Below are 21,419 nucleotides of genomic sequence, written 5' to 3'. Positions count from 1 at the left end.
CTGTCTTATAACTGCTGCTTTCTCACCCAGCGGCCTCTGCCTTTCCGTCTCAGACCTCAGAGCAGCTGCAACCTGCCCTTCAGCGTGTCTGTCAGAGCTGGCACAGGATTGGCCCTCTTTTTCTTATAGGGCCAGGGGAAATACCTCAGGCTTTGCCACCTAAGAGGTACTAGGACCACTATTTGCAGGTATTGACATGCTGGTGACTCCAAGGAGGGTCTGGCGGGGAGGAAAGCCTGCCCTGGCAATGGGAGGGCTGTCAGAAGTCCTTGCTGGGTCCCCTTCCAGCTGTCCCTTTTCTCCAGGGAGGGAGCAGTATGTGCCCACCAGCCTCTTCAGTTCAATTCAGTTGCTTAGTTGTGTCCGACTCTTTGCGACCCCGTGGACTGCAGCACGCCAGGCTTCCCTGTCCATCACCAGCTCCCCGAGTTTACTCAAACTCATGTCCATTGTATCGGTGATGCCATCCAATCATCTCATCCTCTGTTGTCCCCTTCTCTTCCTACCTTCAATCTTTACCGGCATCAGGGTCTTTTCAAATGACCAGCCACTTGCTTTGGGCTAAACTGAGAATGTTGTTATCTGCTGTAAACAAACCCCAGGTTCTGTGATAACCACTCCCTGGCTCGGACTAGCCACGCTCAGAGTCCCTTTCCCCAGGCAAGGGGAGCAGCCAGAGAGCCAGGCCTGGGGCCTTCCTCAGGTGGAGGTGACCCTGAAGCCAGGGGTCTGAGGGGCCATGGTGCACAGGACGGGGAGAAGCTTGGGGAGCGAGCGGCCAGTTGCTGTTGCATAGATGTTGTGTTTGTCCCTAGGCTCGGTAACGGCAGCAGGCACCGCACAAGTGCGTCCTCAGTTCTGAAGGCCAGACTCGGGAGTGGGGGTGCTGATGGGACGCCCCTCGCCAGGCCCGGCAGAGGCCCCCGCCACCCCCGGTTTCCTGGGCTTGTGGCCACGGCGCCATCCCCTTTCTCTCACCAGGATGCCTGCGCTGGGGCAAGGGTCTGCTCAGAGCACCTCGAGACCCTCACTTGGTTCCCTCTTGCCTGGTCAGGTCGTGCTCACAAGTGCCGCGTGGAGGGACCTTTGGGGTCTGCCATTCAGCCCCTTGCAGTGTCTCCCAGAGGGGAACGTGGAGTTTTTCTCTTGTAAACACACAGGTTTTAGGTGTGCGGTGTCAGTGTGCTCACCTGGGACTCAGCCCATCGAGGAGCTCTTCGTGACCTGCAGGGACCACTGTGGGTGCTCCATGTGCCGGGTGCTCCCAGCCGCTCACTGAGTCGTGGACACGCTTTGTTTGCAGTTTCCAGCTGTCATGCACGAGGACCCCTCCCACAGGAAGTGGGGTGTTTGGGCTGATGCGTTTCCCCTGTATTCTCAGTGCCTTCTCACTAAGGAACAATCACTGTTTCTCTGTGAGCTCCGCTGCCCCACCCAGGACTGGCTTTCTCTTGGGTTTTGCCAAAGCCAGCTCTCCAGGGAGGAGGTGAGTCTGGGCGAGCGTCTGCCACGGTCAACACGTGTCCTGCTCCGAGTGAGCGGTGCCAGTGCCCAGGAAGGGCCCTCAGGGGAGGCAGAGGCCACACCGCCAGTGTCACAAAGGCACAGAGTCACTACGAGCAGGGCTTGAGGCTGGGGTGTGCGCTTACAGCTCCTGTCTGTGGTGCTAGACCTGTGTTTAGAAGGTCTCGGCCAGTGCAGTTGCTCTGAGAGGTCAGCCAGTGTCTCCTTGCTCAGGTTCCACAGTGACACGTCGGGAGCTGAGGACTCTGCATCCCTCCCTGGTCCCTCATCCCCAAGGCTGGCTGATGGTGACTTTTGGGGCAAAAGAGGTGGCTTCATTATGGGTTTATTTCTGGATGACTTATTTGTTAACTCATTAGGCTTGTTTTGTTCCATGCATCCCCCTGGCAAACCTTGCTATTAAAAGAGGGAAATAACCAGCCGTTTATTTAAATGTAAGGAAAGTAGAGATGATTGTTTTCTTGGTAGCCTTTTTCTATTTCTACAAAAAGCTTTCTGTTTTAGGAAGCAGAGCGTATGTGGACAATGTTTCCACCACAGACAGGCCCCTTCTAGGCTGCAATGAGTCTGGCAGTAGTGTCCCCTTTGACAGATGGCTGGGCCAGGGTGGCCTTGGTCCCAGGAAAAGCTCAGCAGCACGTGACGGGGGCAGCAGCCTTTCCCGGCTTGGACAAGTGGACGTTCAGGGCACAGGGGTGTCATCATGGGGCCCAGCGAAGGACGCGTCTGGGGGCACCGTCCAACGCAAGGTGGTGCTCACATCTGTCCAGTGACATGGAAAAACCTGCCAAGAAGCTTCCTCCTCCTGCCTTTGTTCTCAGCCTGCGGTGGGAGCCCAGACCTAGTGAACCCGTCTCCAAGGCTCCTCTGCCGTGAGACACACGAAATGCAGCTGTGAGTGCCTCCTGGTGCAGCAGCATCACCATTTCTCACGGTGTCACAGGACAGGCGTGAGCACTCCCCAGATGCGTCCTCCGCTGGGCCCCACAATGACACGCCTGCAGCCCTGCATGTCCACCTGTCCAAGCTGGGCACCGCCGAGGCTGCTGCCCCTGTCACGTGCTGCTGAGGTTTTCCCGGGGCCAAGGCCACCCTGGCCCAGCCATCTGTCAGAGGGGACGCTGCTGCCAAGACTCACAGCAGCCTGGACCTACCTGTGCTGGAAACACTGTGTCCACGTACACTCTGCTTCCTAAAACAGAAAGTGTTTTGTAGAAAGAGGCTACCAAAAAGCAAGGCACCCTCCCAGGCCTGCTCAGAGGCCAACCTGCAGTCTTCTCCCTAAAATTTTTCAAGTCCACACAGGCCTAGCAGACAACCAGCTGAAGTGCGGCCGGCCACTAGGGGTGAGCGCACTGTCAGAGCACATGGCCCAGCAGGCTGACGTGAACGGCCTTTTTAAAAAGCACTTCTAGAAGAGTGGGGGACTGGGCGACACATGTCCTCAGTGAGGACACGCTGCAGGAATGCACCGTGGGGCGCGTGGGCTGTAGGACCAGACCCCCGGAGAGACCCCTGCTCGGTCACCTGTGCATGGGCGCCGGGCCCCCTGGAGGAGGAGGGGGCACACAGTGGGTCCTCCTCTTGGGCTCACCCAGACGGCACCCTGCTCTGCCCTGGGAGGCCTGTGATCACCACGTGCCGGCCACGCGAGGCTGGGCAGCGCCTCCCGCCCTGGCACTCTGTTCCGTGTCCATCCCTCTGCCTAGTTTCCTGACTGGGAGATGTCCCTTTATGTCCAAAATGTTAGGCTTGTACAGAATTCTTCTGTCAGCCGTCCTTTGGTTTGTCCAGCAGCATAGGCCAGCCTGGGGGCACAGGGAGGTGTTGAGGGCCGGGCAGAGTGGGAGGGCCCCCGGAGGCCCCAGCTCTGGGCAGGAGGCCCCTCCTCTTCCTCAGAAGGCACCTTTTGTAGGCCGGGTGCCTCGGGGCTCCTGGGGGCTTGGTTCCCACGGTGGTGATGGCTGTTATCCGAGCCTTGTGGGAAAGTGCCAGGACAGGGGAGGTGTTAGCACTTTCACACGGGGCTGGTGGCCCAGACTGGAAGGTTGTGTGTTGTGTGCTCTTGTGTGTTTGTGTTCAGGCAGGCTGCTCCAGGCTGGTGGAGGCAGTGTCCTCATCTCGACCCTGGGCCTTGCCTACGCCTGAGGATGGCGGTGCTGAGTCCTCAAGCTGCTTGGCTGCCTGGTCACGTGGCTGGTAGCCCATCGTCAAAAGTCACAATTAAGGCTTTTTCGAACCAACTGGCTGGAAGAGTGTTGAGTTTCCTGTGAAGCTCCCGTCACGTCTTAATTTAGAAACTGATGAAAGGTCTACCCAAGGGTGTCATCGGGGGCAGCGGGGCATGTCCATGTTGTGATAAAGTGATCACAGCAGAGGCAGCGTCCAGCCGCCCGCTGACTTGGGTCTTGCTGCCCACAGTTTGCATGTGGCAACCTGGGGCGGCTGGGGGCCTGGGTGAGCTGCCGTGAGGTCGCTGGGTCCCAGGGTCTGCAGCACAGACCCTCCTGCCCAGTCACAGAACCACGCTGCTTTGTTTTCCTTCACTGAAGCATACTTGATCTGCCATGTTATGTATGTTTCGGGTCCACAAGGCAGTGATTCGGTGTTTCTATAGATCAGACTCCAATACGGCTCCTGTAAGGTGCGGTCTGTAATTCCCGTGCTGTGCAGTGCAGCCTTGCAGCTCATTTCTGTTACATGCAGGAGTTCGATTCTGTTAGGTCCACACCTCTCTCCTGCCCCTCTGCCTTACATCTGCTTGCTGGTGGCCCCTGGTTTGTCCTCGACATCTGTGAGTCTAGTCACCAGTCTGTTGTGTGTTTTAGATTCTGCAGAAGTGGTGTCATGTGGTGTGTGTCTTTCCTGTCTGACCTACTTGGCTCTGTGTAATGCTCTCCAAATCCATCTGTGTTGCTGTAAAATTTCATTTTTTATGGCTGATTAATAGTCCATCGTGTCTGTGTGTGTGTGTGTGTACGCGTGCATGTGCATCACATCTTTATCCAGTCATCTGCAGATGGCCGTTTAGGCTGTCTCTGAGTCTTGGCTATTCTGACAAGTGCTGCTATGCACACTGGGGTGCGTGTATCATCGTGAATTAGTATTTTTGTTTTTTTCCAGACATATTCCAGAGTGGAGTTGCTGGGTCATATGATAGTTCTGTCTTTAGTTTTTTAAGGAACCTCACACTGTTCTCCACAGTGGCCGCACCAGTCCGCATTCCCACCAGCAGTTCGTGAGGGCTCTCTTCTCCACATCCTCCCCAGCGTTCCGTATCTGTACGCTTTAATGACGGCCATTCTGAACAGTGTGCGGTGGCGCCGCACTGTGGTTCTCACTTACATTCTCTCATCATTAGCCGCGTGAAGCATCTTCTCATGTGCCTGTTGGTCATATGTGTGTCTTCTTTGGGAAAATGTCTATTCAGGTCTCTTGCCCGTTTTCTGAATTTTTTTTTAGTGTTTTCAGTGTCTAAATTCTTTATATGTTGTATACATATTTACATGTAATATACATAAATATATGTATATATACACACACATAGGGCCATAGTATGAGGCTTGTGGGATCTTAATTCCTCGACCAGGGACTGAACCTGTGTCCTTAGCAGTGAAAGTGTGGAGTCCTAACCCCTGGACTGCCAGGAGATTGATGTTTCTATCATTTGGATATTAACCCCTTTTGGTTATATCATCTGCAGGTGTTTTCTTCCACTCAGTAAGTTGTCCTTTTTATGATTTCTTTTGTTGTGCAAAAGTTTAAAATTTACTTAGATACCCTTTGTTTATCTTTGCTTTCATTTCTTTTGCCTTTAGAGATGGATCCAAAAAAACATTTCTGTGACTTATGTCAAAGAAAGCTCTGCCTATGTTTTCTTCTAGGAGTTGTATGGTTTGCGGTCTTACATTTAGGTCTATTTTAATTTATTTTTGTATATGGTGTAGGGAAATGTTCTAATCTGTAATCTTTTACATATAGCTGTCCTTTTTTCCCAGGACCACTTATTGAAGAGACTGTCTTTTCTCCATGTGTATTCTTCGTCATAGCTTGATTGCCATAGGTTTTTGGGTCTCTGTCCTGTGACATTGATCTGTGATCTAAATGTCTGTCTCTGTCAGTGCCATACTGTTCTGACTTTTGGAGCTCTAGAATCTAGTCTCAAGTCAGGGAGCATGATTCCTCCAGCTTTGTCCCTTCGCCTTAGGGCTGGTTTGGCAGTAACTCCCTCACCATCCAGTGGTTAAGATTCTGTGCTCCCTGGATGAGGGGCACAGGTGTGATCCCTGGTTGGAGAACCACGCTCCTGCAGGCCATACAAAGCAGCCTTAAAAAAAAAAAAAAAAGACTGCTTTGGCAATTTGGCAAAAATTGTGCTTCTGTGTAAATTTTAGGGTTATTTGTTTTAGTTCTGTGGGAAACGTCATAGATATTATGATAGAGATTGCGTTAAACCAGTAGATTGCTTTGGGTCATCTGGCCATCTTAACAGTATTAATTTGTCCCAACTCAAGAGCATAAGATATCTTTCCATTTTTTTATATCACCTTCAATTTCCTTCACCAGTGTTTTATAGTTTTTACAGTATAGATCTTTCATCTCTGTAGATAAGTTTTATTCCTAGGTATTCTTTCATGCCATTCAAAATGGGATTTTTTTCTTTCTGACAGTTCATTATTAGTGTATAAGAAAAGCAACAGATTTCTGTCCTTACCCACTTAGGCCAGTGTTTGTGAAATGTCCTGACAGCTCTCGTTGTGAGGAAAACCGTCTGTTTCTGTCTTTGCCCTTGGCACACCCTGGGAACACGCTTACAGTGACTTCATGAGCTGTGAGTGTGGTGCCTCCTGGCGCTCTGTGCTGTGTGTTACTCCACTTCCTAAAACATGGTTGCTGAACATGCTGCAGCAATGGGGGGCCGAGTATGGTCAGGAAGCACGCAGGACGTGAACTGCATCTCCGGGCGCGCCCCCAGACTCCCTCTCATGCTCATGTTCTCCTTTGGTGAAGAGTCTGCTTGTGTCGCTTGTGTCTTTTGTCCATTTTCTGTTTGGATGTTGGTCATTCGTCTGACTTGTGGTGGGCAGTTTGTCTCTTCATCCTGTAAATCCAGTCTTCACTGGGCGGCTTTCAGTTTGGTTGAGATGCAGAGGACCGGTGTTTCCCTTTTTGAATGAATGGCTCTGCTGGTGTCGTGTCTAAGAACGCTGCCTATCTAAGATCTCAAAGATTTCTTCTACGGTTCCTAAAATTTGTATAGGTTTTTATAGTTTTTTTTGAGATGTATACCTGAGTTCCCATTATTATTTGGAGCACTTGTTAATGATACTGTGTTTTTGTTGTTTTTACATGTTCTTGCTAGTTAGTAGACATAGGGTGGATTTTTGTGTGTTGATCTGCTATTTTGCAGCCTCTTTGAGCTCACTGTATCGTGGAGTTTTTGGTTGATCCCTTGCAGTTTTTCAGATAGACAGTCATGTCGTTATCAAGTAGAATGTTTTATTTTCCGTCCCAATTAGTTTGTGTCTTTTCCCCCTTTTCTTCCTCATCCTCTGACTGGTGCTTCAAGGACGATGTCCAGAAGCGGGAGTGGGAGGGAGGCGTGTCCCGTGTCTCACTGTCAGGGCGATGCTGGCTGAGGTGCTGTCCACGCCCCTCCTCTCTCTGAGCGGTTCCTGGACCCTGTGGTGCCGAGGGCTTGGGCCTCAAAGTCTTAGGCTTTGAATGCCAGACACATTTTCTGCATCAGTTGTTAGGATTGGGTGATTCTTCTTCTCTGACCTGTTGATGTGGTGGGCTATGTTGATTAGTGTTTGAGCACTGAACCAGGTTTGCAGGTTTCTAACACCAGCGTCGCTGTCCAACCTCTCTGGTCACCTTCTCCACGTGGTGACCCTGTGGGGGTTACTCTGGACCTGGTGCTGGCTCTTCTCTCCATTTGTCCTGCAGCCGCCTAGTGGGTGGGCTTTGTGTCCCTGGCTTTTAGCAGTGCTGCAGGGTCACCCAGGGCCACTTTCCCTGTCCTGTCTCTCCCCAGAGCTGTCCTCCTCTGGGCCTTCAGTCTGGTCTTCCTCTGGCTTGTGCTTTTGTCTCTTGGTCATCTCTGTCACTTTCTTTCTCTGTGGATCAGCCGTGGAGGTGTGTGGACTTGCCCCCTGTGCTCTTGGTCACCTGAGTTCTCAGGCGGGTGCCAGCCTGTCCCTGTCTTCTCCTGCATTTCCTGTGCATCTTGGTCCTTCTGTGTAAGATGGCTGTTTTTCCTCCTGCGTTTGCAGCCCCTTTACCCCCATCTTCAGAGCTGTGTGTTCACCTTTAATTGATCAGGTTTTCGTTTCCATTCTGGCCGCAGTTACAGTGGCTTGTCATGTGCTCTGTGCAAGGGGAGGGTCTCCCTGCAGCCTGGGAGCCCTGAGCTGCTGTGCCCTGTGTCCAGTGACCTGCCCTTCTGTACGAGGCATGGGGCCCCCAGAAGGGAGATGGTCCTGGGACAGAGCCTGGCAGCCAGCCCCCCACTTTCTGATCACCTCCTAGGGTGCAGTCTGTCCGTAACCAGCATTTTAAACTTTATTACTGTGAAATGTAACGTAACATCTAAAAATCTGCAAAATATTGATAAAAATGTAGAATCTCATTCTCACAAAGTGCACATGGGTGTGGCCTTTGTGTAGAAAACTCCTGTCACACTCCCGGGCGTGACTCCCCTCCACATTTGTACAGCGATCACCACTCGATGTCTTAGTCGTCCTGTTGCCTCAGTTAGGCAGACAGACAGTATGCCCTTTTCCCCGCTTGACTTGTGAGATGGTTGGGCCTGTGTGACTCAGTTGCCCCTGGGGCCGCTGGTGCCTGTGTGGTGGGGCTGTGTGCGTGGCTCTGTCCGTGCTCCTGTCAGGATGTCAGTTCTGCTCTGTGTCCTTGCTGATGTTCTGTATCTTGTTTTGGTTTTTGTTTGCATTTCTCATCTGGATTTCCTCTCTTGTGAAGGGCCTATTTAAGTCTTGCGTCCATGTCTGCAGTGGACGTCCACTCTCTGGCTTGCCGGTTTGTGGGTGCTCTCTGCAGAGGCTGCCTAAGGGCTTGCTGGCAGGTGCGTGTGTAGGAAGCGCCCTCTTCTCCTGTGGGATGGCGACCTTTAATGAACAAAATGTGCTGTTCTCCAGGTGTCAGAATTTGCAGACTTGGCCACTGTGGTCAGTGTTCTGGCTCTGCAGGCGTCGTCTTTACCTTGAGGCTGCGGAGACGTTCTCTGCCGTCCAGTGCATGTTCTTGCCGGTCTGTGGGTTCTGTGGCGGGGCTGGAATGGGGGAACCACTGCCATTTCTGCACGTGGACTTTGCCGGCAGCAGAGTCCTCAGTGGGAGTGCAGCTCACCTGCCCTGGCCTGGGCCTGTGGGGGTCCGTGTCAGCGTCAGGCAGTTTTTTAAAAACTGTGACATTAATTTTTTAAATTAATGTTTATTTATGGAACTTGAGATTCTCTGCTTTCCTTGTTAGGTTTATTAGCAGGGTTCTTTCTTTCTTTCTACAAGATTTTCTCCTACTTTATTCCTGCCGACATGGGCTTCTGCACAGGGATCACTGTGTGGTTTCCTGACCGTGCTCCCGACAGCAAGTCTTCCCCGCTCCTCCCTGTGCCCGGGGTCGCCACACAGGTGCTCAGTGGCTGGGCCTGAATCCTCACATGCCTGAGGGTTTGCCACAGCAGACCTTTACTGAAAAGTAACTATTTTACAAAAGGAAACAAGGTTAGTGAAGAGTGGCCTGGCTTTGTGCAACTCAGATCCACAGGGCGTGTACTAAGACAAGTTTTAAAAGTGTGGACTGGCCTCTGCATGCCCTCCTGGTCTGGACACCGCGAGATCAGGGTCCAGGACTCATGGATCTGTGAGGTGGCCACATACGCTCAGAGGTACCCATGTCTTGGAGCAAGAGGGGCGAGTGTCCCAGGGCTCCTTGGCTCAATTTTTCTCATCTTGAGACTAGGCAGTCAGTTTTTAAAAAAATTTATCTTCATAATCTTTTAAGTTGTTATGGAAACATTACTGATGAGTTCCCAGGTAGTATGGAGCTTCAGCCACTGTCCTGAGTCAGGTTCTGAGATGGTCCAGTTTTGTAGTAGGAAAGTAGAAGAAAGCTGGGAATTCCCATTTTCAGTTGTAGACAGGAAATGCCATTTCCGGCCTCAGCCCTGGGATGTGCGGAGGTGAACCTGGGCCCTCGTGTGGTGCTGTGCCACCAGATTGTGTCAGCCAGTTACAAGCTGGGGGTCCTTTGTGAACTCTTACCAGTTGACGTGGAGACAGAAGACAGGTTCTTGGGAGGCTGGTGAAGGGCAGGTTGGAGCTCCCACTCCAGATGCTTCCGAACAATATGTTTGAAAAGCCGTTCAGAGCAGAGGCTGATTCTGATTCTAATTCTGGTGAGCTGTGTGAGACCCTCGTCCAGCACGGCAGGCCCTGGGGGTGTGATCTGGTTGGTGTGACACGCTTTCTCTGACTGTGAGGATGAGGGCTGAGGAGGGCACTGCCAGGAAGACAGAGCAGTGCTTCTTTTCCCTGTTCCTTCTGCCAAACACAGTGAACAGCCTGGGCGTGATGGACGGGATGTGCGGCACTGTCCATGCTGGGCAGGCTCAGCTTGGGTTGGGTCAGTGCGGCCGCAGGCGGAAGAGACTCGTGAACAGGTGCAGAGAGAGGCTGGCACGTGCCAGGCGGCCAGGGAGCGGCACGCGGTAGTGAGACATCAAGCCGGGCAGAGCCTCTGCTGGGTTTCTGCGGGGAGGGTGGTGGGTGGGACTGACCAACTCCGTGGGATGCAGTGGGGTCTCTAGTTGCCTGGTAGCTGGACTCCCACGTGAACCCCAAGGCCCCACCGTGTTCTCTGTCGTGGGGTGTAGACAGTGCCCTGCCGGGCTGGCCACTGGGTGGTGCGTCAGGAGAAGCCCTGTTCTGGACCTGACGGGGGAGGGGACCCCTTCAGAAGAGCCACTGCACCCATGCATCGTGCAATGCTGACTGGAGGTGCTTGGGTTTCCTGTGGGGTCACCGAACCTTAATCCCATGCCTCTGTTTTGAAGCAGACGGTTGATGATGAAGCGATGGCGGCGTGAATGAAGGCCCAGTGAGGAGAAACGATGCCCAAGGGTGGGTGTTCTAGAACCCCACAGCAGGAAGAGCGTTCCCTGAGCAGCGACATGGTGGAGAAGCAGCCCGGAAAAAAGGTGAGCTCCCGCATCCGCACAGGGTCAGACCTGGGTGTCGCCCGCCTGCCTGCCTGGGCTGCTCTGCTTGTCCCCAGCGCAGGGCGCTGGTGTCGGGCCCCCTCTGGGGCCAGTGTGGGAGGAGCTGCCGTGGTCTGGGGTGGCTGTGGACGACAGCACCAGCTTCCTCTGAAGGATGTGTTTGTCGTTTGGCAGCAGAGTGCTTTCAGCACTAGGTCCATGGACAGAAGCTGGTGCCTGTCTGAGAGACCCCAGGACCCCGGGTTCTGACCTCAGCTGTGAGCAGGCCAGATGTGACAGTGGCCGTGTGGGAAGTCCTAACCGAGACACTGTTGGGCAACTGGACTCCCAGTTTTGCTTGACCCAGTATGAACAGGAAATGGGATGTCGACCTGCACCCTTGTGTCCTGTTAACGTGCTGGTGCCCTGGGCTCGGGGCTGTGCAGTGTGTGTGCCGTGTGCTCCATGCACCGTGACCCCAGTGTCGCCTCCAGGCCGGTCTGCAGAATCCCAGACTCGCAGCCTTCCCGAGGGAGGGCCACCTGCAAAGGCGGTCTGTGGCCCGTGCCCTGGCTCCTGTCCAGGAGGAGGGGGTGGTACACAAATGACCTCATGTGGAAGCTGGGTGTGGCTTGGTGCTGCTTCGTCGTGTGGTTTTCGAGCAGGTCTTGGACGAGGCCTCAGACTCCCTGCTCCTCTGAATGCTGGGAAGCTGTAGGAGCGCTGGTTCTCAGGATCCACGTGCAGATGCTGAAGCCCAGGAAGGGCGGCAGGGGCAGGGGTCTGCCAGATCTTAGTTCCCTGTCCAGCGGTTGAGCCTGAGCCCCCTCCACTGGAAGCGCAGAGTGTTAATTTAACCTCTGGACCACCAGGGAGGTCCCCAGACAGGCCTTCTGGTGGCAGCGAAGGGACAGGCTTTTGCCATCCTGGATGGACTCCGGTGGTCCCCGTGACCTGCGAGGCAGGTGTCACCTGGGGACTGCTGCTTGACTGTGAGGGCACAGAAGGAATAGAGAAAAAGCCTCAAGGAACAAACTGTGCCGAGTGTGAGCCCCTTCTGCTCCCAGTCCAGCCCTCACCCTGCCCCGCTCTGCAGGACCTGGGCTGTAGCTCCCTGTGCTCACCGGGCACAGCTGTGTGACAGCCACGTGTGCCCACAGCGGACTCCATGAGGGAAGGGATGGGTCCGACCTTGAGAGTGATGAGCACCCAGACTTGGGGTGGGGGGGTGTCTGCGGAGGAGCGCCCAGGGGTTTTCAGGAAGCTGTGGGCAGTGGGCGTGAGGAGGCAAGCCCACAGCCCAAAGCAGTGTGCACAGTGTGTTTCTACACACTGTTAGCCAGCTGCTAGGTACTCAAGTTTTATTGAAGTAGAAATGCACCTTTCATTTCTAGAACCTGGGAGCATCATGATCGAGACCAGGTTTCACAGCACTGCCAGTGTCCTTGGGGGCCATCTCGCCCCCCTCAAACCTCTGCGCTAACCATGCCTCCCCGCCCACAGGGCATGTGGACCCACGGCAGGGATTTTTGCTGCTTTCCCGTGGATAGGCTCTTGCTGTCAAGAAGAAGGTTCTCCCTCTGGGGCTGTGTGGTGTCCGCTGTGTGGATGTTCAGCTCCACCTCCGTTGTGCGGATGCAGGTCTGGGATGTGAGCACACGTACATTGGGGGGTTTTCTGCAGAGGTGACAGATAGGGTTTACTAGTTGGTCAAAATGACGGCTCCTCCGGGGGCTCAGATGGTAAAGTGTCTGCCTGCGATGCGGGAGACCTGGGTTCAATCTCTGGGTTGGGAAGATCTCCTGGAGAAGGAAATGGCAACCCACTCCAGTACTCCTACCTGGAGAAGCCCATGGATGGAGGAGCCTGGTAGGCTACAGTCCATGGGGTCGCAGAATTGGATACGACTGAGCGACTTCACTTTCACTTTGCAAAGTGACTGCACAGTTCTGCACCCCAGAACCTGGTCGAGGTGGACGCGATCCATGCTGACACTCAGTGACGTCTATAGACAGACACATGTTTTCCTGTTGTCTACAGGCTCTCTGTGATCTGTCTGGACTCTGTTTTGAGCTGCGAAGGAAGGTCAATGTTTATTTTCTTCCCACGGATGTCGACCTGGTCACTGTCACTGGAAGGCTGTCCGTTCCTCCTGGGTTGTGGCGGTCACGTGGGGCTCACTTCTGCTCTTTGCTCTGGACCTTTGGCCTTTAGCTTAGGGCCACCTGTTGTGTTATCTTGGTACCTGGTAATTTAACTTGTCCGCTTTCATTGTTCTCCAGAATTGTGCTTGTTATTCTTGCCCCTTTGGTTTCCATGTACATTTTGGAAAAGGTGGATCTGCTGGGCTTTGACTGCTCTGAATGCAAAGATGTGTTTGGGAGATTTGCTGGGTTAACAGTGATGAACACAGGTGGCCTCCGTTTTATCAGTCCTGTTTCTGTTCTCAGGGATATTTGTCGGCTGCATAGAGGCCTTGAGCATCTTTTGTTAGGTTTATTCCTGTGTGTGATGTCTCTTGATATTAACACGGCATGCTTCAGTGTGACTTCCTAGTTGTCTGTAGCGTGTAGGAACCGCCCACTTTCTGTCCAGCAGCCTCCCTCACCCACTCACCAGTCTGAAGAGTTGGACTGTATATTCCTCATGATTCTTCGAGGTGTCCAATCCTGCCATCCCTCAGGAAGATCAGGGTTTGCGGGGGGGGCCTGCTCTGACTGGAGGAGCCACCCCCTAAGGCTGTTGTCTGGGTGGGCGCCCCCACCCATGGCTGTGCTGGAGTGGAGGCACTTTCTTAAGTGCACGCTCGTATTTTTTTGCTCATTAAAAAGTGGTTTTGTTTTTCAGTAGTTGTAATTATAGGTATTCTCGCCTTGAACCCCGTCTTTTGCAGCGGAGCCTGTGTCAAGTGGGGACACCCTTCTCACAGTGTCCTGGGGGGTGGTGTCAGGACGACTCAGGCCATTTCTGCAGTTGAGAGGGTCATGGTTTCTGTACTTTATTTTCTTAATGTGCATTACATTGATTTTTCAAATGTTTTGCATTTCTGACATTGTGATTTAGATTATCTTTTTTATATCTAAAGATCAGAGTCATCGGCTGGGCCAGGAGTTTTCTTGGTGAGAAGGTGATGAGGCTCCTGGGGCTTAGCTGGTGGGTCTGTTCTCTGGCAGGGGTGGGGTGCAGGTGGGGACAGGTGGGCCTGTGTCGGGCCTTGCCTAGCTGGCCCTTCTGTGCACTCCAGATGCCCCTGCAGCTTGTCGTGTGCTTTGGTGGGACCCCTGGTCACCCAGGGTGTCTTGTTACCTTCCAAGACCAGAGGGCTGTTGGGGCCCCAGGAGACAGGGCTGTGTGGCGTCCAGGCCTCAGTGTCCCCTCCCAGGATCACCTGAGGGCCTCGGTGTTGTGAGGGTGGTGTGTGTGGGGAGGATTCCAGAAAGAAAGCTTGCTGCTGGGGAAGGGAGCCGCATGGTGGTAGCAGTGCTGTCTTCCGTGTCAGCGCGAGCCCAACGGCCTGTGTGGCGCCCTGTGGGCCCATGAGCCGGGCACTGCGTAGTTGGAGTGCGCCCCGTCCCACCCCACTCACAGGGCTCTGCGTGCTGCTCTTTCTGGGTGGGGCCTTGTGGAGTCTCAGCCCTCCACCCCTCCTGCGAGGCAGGCATCACCTCCGGTTCTGCAGACAGTGACACCAAGGCAGATGCGTGACTGGACTTCCCTGGATGGGGCTGGAATGCAGGCTTCTGGGTCCTTAACCTGCTGAGAGGCCAGCAGGGCTGGGAGTGATGGCCACACCCCACCACCGTCCAGGCCAGCTCCTGCGCTGGGGTGGGCCGCCCACCCTGGGGCCGCCTGCAAGGTCACTGGCCTGCAGCGAGGGCAGAGATGACTGGAGCATGGAACAGGCAGGGGGCTGCCCATGGGAAGGTGGGGAGACCAGGCTTCACAGAAAGGGGAGCCCATTGTCTTGGGTAGACATGCTCCTGTCCAGTGGGAGGCTTTACAGTGCACAGTGGGCACCATTGGTCAAGCCTCTCTGAAGGTGTGTTTGCTCACCTCCAAGTCCGTCCCAGGAGCAGTGCCATGGCTGGCGGGTAGAAGGCTCCATTACCAAGTATGAAGTGTGTTCTCCTGACACAGGAAGTGAAGTCCTTGTAGATGTGAGGACATTGAAACTTTAATTTGGGGATGGTGTCTGAAGGTGTTAACTTTCTTTTTTTCCAGGACAAAGATAAAGTTTCTCTAACCAAGACCCCAAAGCTGGACCGCAGTGATGGTGGGAAGGAGGTGAGAGAGCGCGCACCCAAGAGGAAGCTGCCCTTCACCGTGGGGGCCAATGGAGAACAGAAGGACTCGGACACAGGTACCATTCTTGCCCACTCTCGCAGCCTGGGCTCTGCGCTGACTCCGGGGGGTCCTTCTTGAAGGCCTGCGAGGGGTGCTGGGCGAGGCTCTTTACTGATGGCGGGGTGACTGGGAGCCGACAGGGAAGGTTTCCTGCAGAGAATCGCCCCAGCCCAGGGGCCTCCCGTGTTGTCCACCATGTGTGTGACCACCAGCTCCTCTTCCTCTGAGCTCCCAGACACCCGCACTCTGTTCAGCCTCCGGAGAGCTTTATATGGGAGGATAAACGGGTTCCCCTCAGGGCTGCCGACGCACATAAATTAACCCAGTTGTTTGAAGTAAAAGCCAAAGGGTACTGTGAAACGGGCAGAAGCGAGTGCCGTCTTCCCTCACGTGTGGTGGAGTGCGTGCAGGAGGACTGGAGACACGCTGCCCGTGCTCCCAGGGCTGTTCCGTCTTGAGCTGCTCACAGGGACGAGCTGGGTCCGGGCAAGAACCTGGCCCCCCTGCTGGCCAGCTCACTCCCCTCCTCTTGGCCCTGGGGCTGGAGCCTTCCCAGCCTGCCGATCGTCTGAGCCAGGGGCAAGCATGGGCGAATCCATGGCGCCGCGAGGGGGTCCTGCTTCCCCCAGGATGCAGCCACAGGGGAAGGAGCGGAGGTCCTGCCAGGATGAAGTGGGATGCAGGCCCTGCTGTGTGAGAATTTGCGTCAGGTCACAGGACAAGTACAGGCACAGAAATGAGATAGACGTGAGAAAGTTGGGAGAAGTGGCAGAGGGAGAAGCCTGGAAGGAGTCTATTCCTCCTCAAGCTCCTGCACAGGCGCCCCCGGCGTGTGGCCCCTGGGCCCCCAGTCCTGAGTCAGCACATGGGCTCGTGCGCTGCAGGCAGGTGCTGCAGGTGGTGGGGGTGGTAGTGCCAGCTGGGGTACGACTTTTTACTGGGAAGTCGTGGTCCAGCTCCCATGGTCCAGCCTCCATGGGGTCCTTCACAAGGAGAGTCATGGGCATCCTCCCAGGGACCCTCTGGGTCAGGTCTGGTGCAGAGGACACAGCCGGCCCAGACACGTGCTCAGGCTTGAGCGCCTCAGCCAGTCCTGGTTTGTGCAGGGCAGTGCTGCTGTTGGGTATCTGCAGGTCAGTGTCCTCCTGCAAGGCCTTCCTGTCACTCACAGGAAGACTGCTGCCCCAGGAGGGGGCGGCCGGGGGCTGGGAGCACCTCAGCACAAGGCCTGTGGGGTGACTCTGTGCAGAGGCCCAACACGGAGCACTCACCCTCCTCCTGGTCATCATCGCCCCTTTGGGGACAGGTCCTACTGGACCAGTGACCCTTCAACAGCAGGGTATGAGTTGCCTGCTGGAGCAGGGGGTGACTGTGACCCCCAGGGGCCCACTGCGCAGCTCTCTTACCTCTTTGGTTTGTTCATGGGGCAAACCAGACTCCAGTAACGGGGAGCGTCATGTCCTTTGGGTCAGTACTGGGCACCTCGCCTGCAGCCCTGGTCACTGACCCGTCTGCCCTTCCTGGTGACCAGCCATCTGGGCGGGATGAAGTCCTCCCCAAGAGGCCAGGGGCTGCAGTCATCCCCATCCCTCCCCGACTGCAGTCGGGGCTCCCTGGCGAGTGCCCGTGTCCCTCCGGCGCCCCCTGCTGGGAGATGCAGCCTGGTTCTGAGCCACCAGTGGCGTCTCCTCAGCTGTGTCCCAGACCCCCACCCCTGCCCTGGGGGCCAGCCTGCTGAGAACATGCACCCAGGACAGTCCAGAAGGGGCATCCTCCTGCCTGCTGCTGTTGCCCAGTGCCAGTCTTGGTGGGACTGGGACCTGCTTCAGGTTATTCTGCCTCCCCCAGAGCTTAGCTCTACACACACCTACCTGACCACCACACACCAGGCTTCCTGCTTAGTCTCACGACAGTCTCACTGCCTCCACCTGGGGACAGAGATGGCTGCACGTGGCTTCCCTGAGGGGCAGGGCCTGTTCTAGGGGGATGTGCTGGGCTCTGGAGTTTTGAGAACATGCCCTACTGAGTGCTGGAGGCCAGTTGTGTGACCACACAGGCGCTTGGCCACCTGCTGGGCATGGACCAAAGCAGAGTAACACTCTGTGAGCCACCCATGCCATGACCCTGGAGTCCTCAGGACCCCAGTGAGAGCAGGACTGGTGTGGGGTGCTGGCCAGCTCCATCTCGGGCTGAGTCTGGAGGGTGTGGCTGGGCCCACTTGGTCTGGGTCAGGTGGCTGCTCTGTCTGCTGGTCGCCAGGGTTTGGGGATGGGGCCTGAGGGGTGCCTGGAGGCCTCCAGATGGGCTGGACCAGCAGAGTGGGCGACCCGTCCGTGTGCTGCTGGAATCCTGGCTTCAGTTTGCAGGGGTTGCTGAAGTGAAAGCTGGGGTCAGTGGTTGGGAAGCCCTGTTGTTCGGTCCCTTCATGCTGACCTTACCTCATAGATTCTGGCCTCCCATCTGGTCCTGTGTAATACACTCTGTCGCCCTCGCCAGGCGCTAAAGCCTTAGTCGGGAATGGGGAGGAGAAAGACTGCCTTCCACGCCCCGCCTCGGGTCAGGGACTTGCTGAAGGCCACACAGATCTCTCTCGCTGGTCAGTGATGGTCATTTGCTTTAAACAGAGAAGGAGGCAGCAGGAAACTGGATGGAAGCAGGTCCTCGCTGCAGCCGGGTGACAGGCCTGAGGCCGGAGCGTAACGGGCCAGGGTGGGTGGGGGGGGTGGCGCCACGTGTGGACGGTGCCCGGGCGGGCTTCTAGGTCAGAAGCCTGGCTGTGACTCTGTCCTGCGTGGTGGACCGTGTGCTCCTAAGACCAAGAGATAGGACACTGTCAGGATGGCAGGGCCTGGCACTGACCCCACCTCCTGCCTGCTGTGACCGAGCCCTGGACTGTGGATGCCCACCCAGCCTTCAGGGTGGAGTGAGTGTAGGCAGTGGTGACATCTGAGGGGGTCATCGATTCCCCACTGTTTTTGGCACTGTTGTGCCAAACCAGTCTCCAGAGAGACCTCTCTGCCGGGAAGCCTAGGACTGTGTGATGATGGGTACTCACCCTGTGCCCCAGACACAGGCTTCTGGTGGCAGTGACAGGCCGAGGACAGCCTGCCAGCCGTATGATACCTTGGGCCAGAGGATGCTGTCCTTCGCTCAGGGGCCGCGAGGTCTCCCAGGCTCGTGCCATCCTGCCCCTGAGGGATGGCCTCTGCTGGAAACAGCTGTTGTCCGCTCTGTCTGGAGAGGTGGAAGCGAGGACAGACCCCCCAGGTGGCAGCAGTGGGAGGGGCTGCACGGGGAAGCCGGCTCAAGGAGATCAGACGGCGTCCCCAAGAGGACGGAGCTCCCGCACTGGGAAGCAGCACAGGCAGCAAAGTGTGAACCCTCACGGTGCTGGCATCCTCGCTGAGGTGCAGAAAGGAGCTGGGGCGCCCAGCCTGGCTCTGGAAAGAGCACACGGTCGCCCAGTGGCTGTGCAGGTGTGAGAGTGGGCCCCACTCAGAGTGGAAGGCAGGTAGAACCAGGGGATGTGGAGGGGGAGGCATCTGCAGAGCTCGTCCGAAAGCCGGAGGTGGCCCTGGTTTCACAAGGTCTTCTCCCCGAAACTTACTCTGCGTCTTTGCTGCCACGATCCACTGACTCAGGGGTTCTTCTCTGCTGGATGCTGTCAGTTCTGCTGGGGTCAGGGGGCACAACTATGCATGCTAGGTTCTGAAACAGAGGTGCTTGGGGCTGCTCTCGTCACAGCCCCAGCTGGGCAGTTGTTGGGGGAGCAGAGCCATCTTCCAGAGGCCTCTTGGGGGGACACCAGCGAAGGCCTGAGGGCTGCTGGAATCCTTGCAGCTACGGCTGGGTGACCACGTCCCAGGAAGAGATGATAAATCTGCACTGACTTCACAGAGGACCAGCAAGATGACCAAGCTTGAGAATCAGGGTGCCAAGTCACATAGTCGTGCTTTCCTAGTGGTGAGGGGACGTTCAGCTCACGAGACCACTCCCTCATCAGCCTGGGAAGGGGCATGTCTCCAGAGAAGGGGGGCACGGCACCTCCAGCCCCTGCACATCACCCCCTGGCCTGCCCTTGCTGCTTACACGCACCTGTCAGTATCCATGTCTCTTAACTTGGCACCTGCCGTCTGGGCTTCTGTAGGTTCTGTTTTGCTTCTGAGTGGATGTAAGAAACAAAACCTTAGCAGAACACCAAGGGGAGTGGCCCACTGCCTGGGACACTTCCTCTGCCATGTCCTTGGGGTCGTCACACAGGGCAGGAAGGAGGCTCTGCAAGTCTTTCTGGGGTGGGTGCGTGCTGACAGGACACGGCGGTCAGGCAGGCGGGCCCTCCTACAGTGCCAGCACCCCGGCCTCCACTCCTCTCTGGCCAAGCTTCCGGGGGCGCCCACTCCATCCGGGACTCGCAGCCCAGCCAGACATGGGCTCCTCTAGATACTGGCACCCGCTGCGCCTGTAGGAAAAAACTGCACTTCAGTCTGGAGAAGCCGGCATCTCAGGAGATAGGATTACATTTAGGGCTTCCTTTGTGTGAAGCCTCAGGAAACCTCCACCTGTGGGGTGAGGCCTCCTCACACGTGAGGACTCCTGCTGGGGGTGCCTCAGCCCTCCAGCTCTCCCATCCCCGAGGGTGGGGGGCCTGCCTGCCATGTGCTCAGTGTACCTGTGGGTGGCCTTCGTTCTTCCTGAGACTGCAGGCCTGGGTCCCCAGGGCCCTGCCTTGCAGCTGGGGTCAGTGTCTGGGCAGCAGGTGCTTCTCAGCTGCCACTAACAGCTGTGCAGGTGGAGCCCTTGAGGCGCACCCCTGGCCCTGGGTGTCACTGCCTGCACAGCCACTTGAAGACAGAGTCGGCTGTGGCCTTTCTGCCAGGTTCCTCTGGAGTCGTACAATCATGGGCATGGCGTCTGTCCCGAAGGCCTCTATGTAACCCAAGAGGAGTGGCGCTGGTTTGTTAGCTTCCAGGGCAACCTCGTGGACTTGGCAGGGCAGCCTGGTGGGAGGCTTTGCTTCTGTCCTTGTCTCTGGGGAATTCATGTCTGCATTGTCCCTCGGCAGCAGCCCTTGGGAGGCCACACCCCCCCGATTGTCTGAGGCCCTTCCCAGGGGGCGGGGCACAGGGGTTCTGACACCCACGGCCACCCTTCCACTGTGCGAAACTGTGCCCAGACAGATCTGGGTGACCACTTAGCTGTGGCGTAGCTTCTGGGCCAGGCCCTGCGGCTTGACTGCCATCCACCATGGCTTCATTTTTCAGGACTCCTTGGAGCCACCAGGTCCCTGCTCTGCCAGCCATGTCTGGTGCAAGGCCGGGGCCCCTGCGCCACCCCCTCCTCACTGCCTTCACAGCTTGTGGGGGAGCAGGGCTCTTGGTCAATGATAAGGAGCATCTTTTCTGAATTTCCTTTCTCGGGCTTCTGCCTTGTGGGTTGGTTAAAAATCAGTAGTTGGTGGGGTGGCCTGGGGGGTGATCACGTACGACACAGATGAGCACTGTCAGCAAGTCACAGCTGTAGTTTTTATAAACAAGCAGTTTAAGGAAGTGGCAGTGAAAACTCTTAAAAGAAAATGCAAAGTGATATACTTGCAGGGCCTGAGGTGGTGAGCGGTAAAGGTGTGTGGTTCTGGGAGTGGCGACGTTGCCTCTCTCTGGGGTCTGACCCAGCCCAGGGGTGCAGGGAGAGCCTCTCAAGCGTGGCCCCCCGTGGCGACCCTGTGGTCTGCACCCCATGGCCTAGGACACCCCATACAGGGGCTCCCCCAAAACGCACAGGGACGCAGGGGAGGGATCTGAGACTTGGTGGATCCCCGGTTCCCATGAGCTTTTTTTTGGGCTCCTGATCCCAGGAGTTGGAGTGCTTTTCTCTCCATCACCCCTGCCCCGTGAAAGACACGGGCACTGTGGCTGTCTGCGGCCAACAGGGTGTGTGTGAGGGGCCCGAGGAGCGCAGCGTGCCTGCTGTGAGGAGGCTGAGGGGTGCCGGGCTGGCCCCGTATCTTGTTAGTGCTCTGTGTTGATGCCTTTAGATGCCTCCAGCTCAGTCCACGCCGTGGTACTGCAAGGCTGGTTCGCTCCTCGAAGCGCCATGGCATGAGATGGAGGCTCCTAGAAGCAAGAAGAAAGGTACAGTACCGCCCAGTCAGCCTTGACCTCTCCATGGGTCTCTAAACTGTGTTTGCATTTTACATCTGAACTGTCTTGGAGGCGGGTGGGGCGGAGGCCCTGGACCACAGGCACAAGCAGTTGCTAGACCGAGGCCCGTCCTGTGTGAGCGGGGACTCGGGTCGGCCGTCCCGCCGCCTGGCGTGCAGGGAACGGTCTGGGGA

At 56.0% G+C, this 21,419-nt stretch overlaps 1 protein-coding gene and 1 long non-coding RNA gene across 6 annotated transcripts in view; one reads left to right on the top strand and one right to left on the bottom strand.

Moving 5' to 3' along the window:
- Window positions 1-5,351: 5,351 nt before the first annotated feature.
- LOC133230107 (uncharacterized) overlaps window positions 5,352-21,419 on the bottom strand; it is a 19,464-nt gene continuing 3,396 nt past the window's right edge. For all 3 annotated transcript variants that reach the window (XR_009730748.1, XR_009730747.1, XR_009730749.1), the window contains 2 exons: window positions 12,585-21,198; window positions 5,352-12,421 (listed from right to left, as the gene is read on the bottom strand). This is a non-coding gene — a long non-coding RNA (uncharacterized LOC133230107). The remainder of the gene's footprint in view (window positions 12,422-12,584; window positions 21,199-21,419) is intronic.
- Window positions 10,658-21,419, top strand: part of ANKRD11 (ankyrin repeat domain containing 11) — a 27,085-nt gene continuing 16,323 nt past the window's right edge. For 2 of the 3 annotated variants that reach the window (XM_061387022.1, XM_061387023.1), the window contains exons 1-2: window positions 10,658-10,744; window positions 14,966-15,104. In XM_061387022.1, coding sequence (XP_061243006.1) covers window positions 10,658-10,744; window positions 14,966-15,104 — 226 coding nt within the window. Of the gene's footprint in view, window positions 10,745-14,965; window positions 15,105-21,119; window positions 21,217-21,419 lie in introns of those variants that run through there. The other variant, XM_061387024.1, reaches the window with a different exon arrangement.

The sequence above is a fragment of the Bos javanicus genome, chromosome 18 (assembly GCF_032452875.1).
Source record: "Bos javanicus breed banteng chromosome 18, ARS-OSU_banteng_1.0, whole genome shotgun sequence".
In the NCBI taxonomy this organism is placed as follows: Eukaryota; Metazoa; Chordata; class Mammalia; order Artiodactyla; family Bovidae; genus Bos; species Bos javanicus.
The sequence above is the reverse complement of the archived record's forward strand: the minus strand, read 5'-3'. Positions and strand labels throughout refer to the sequence as shown.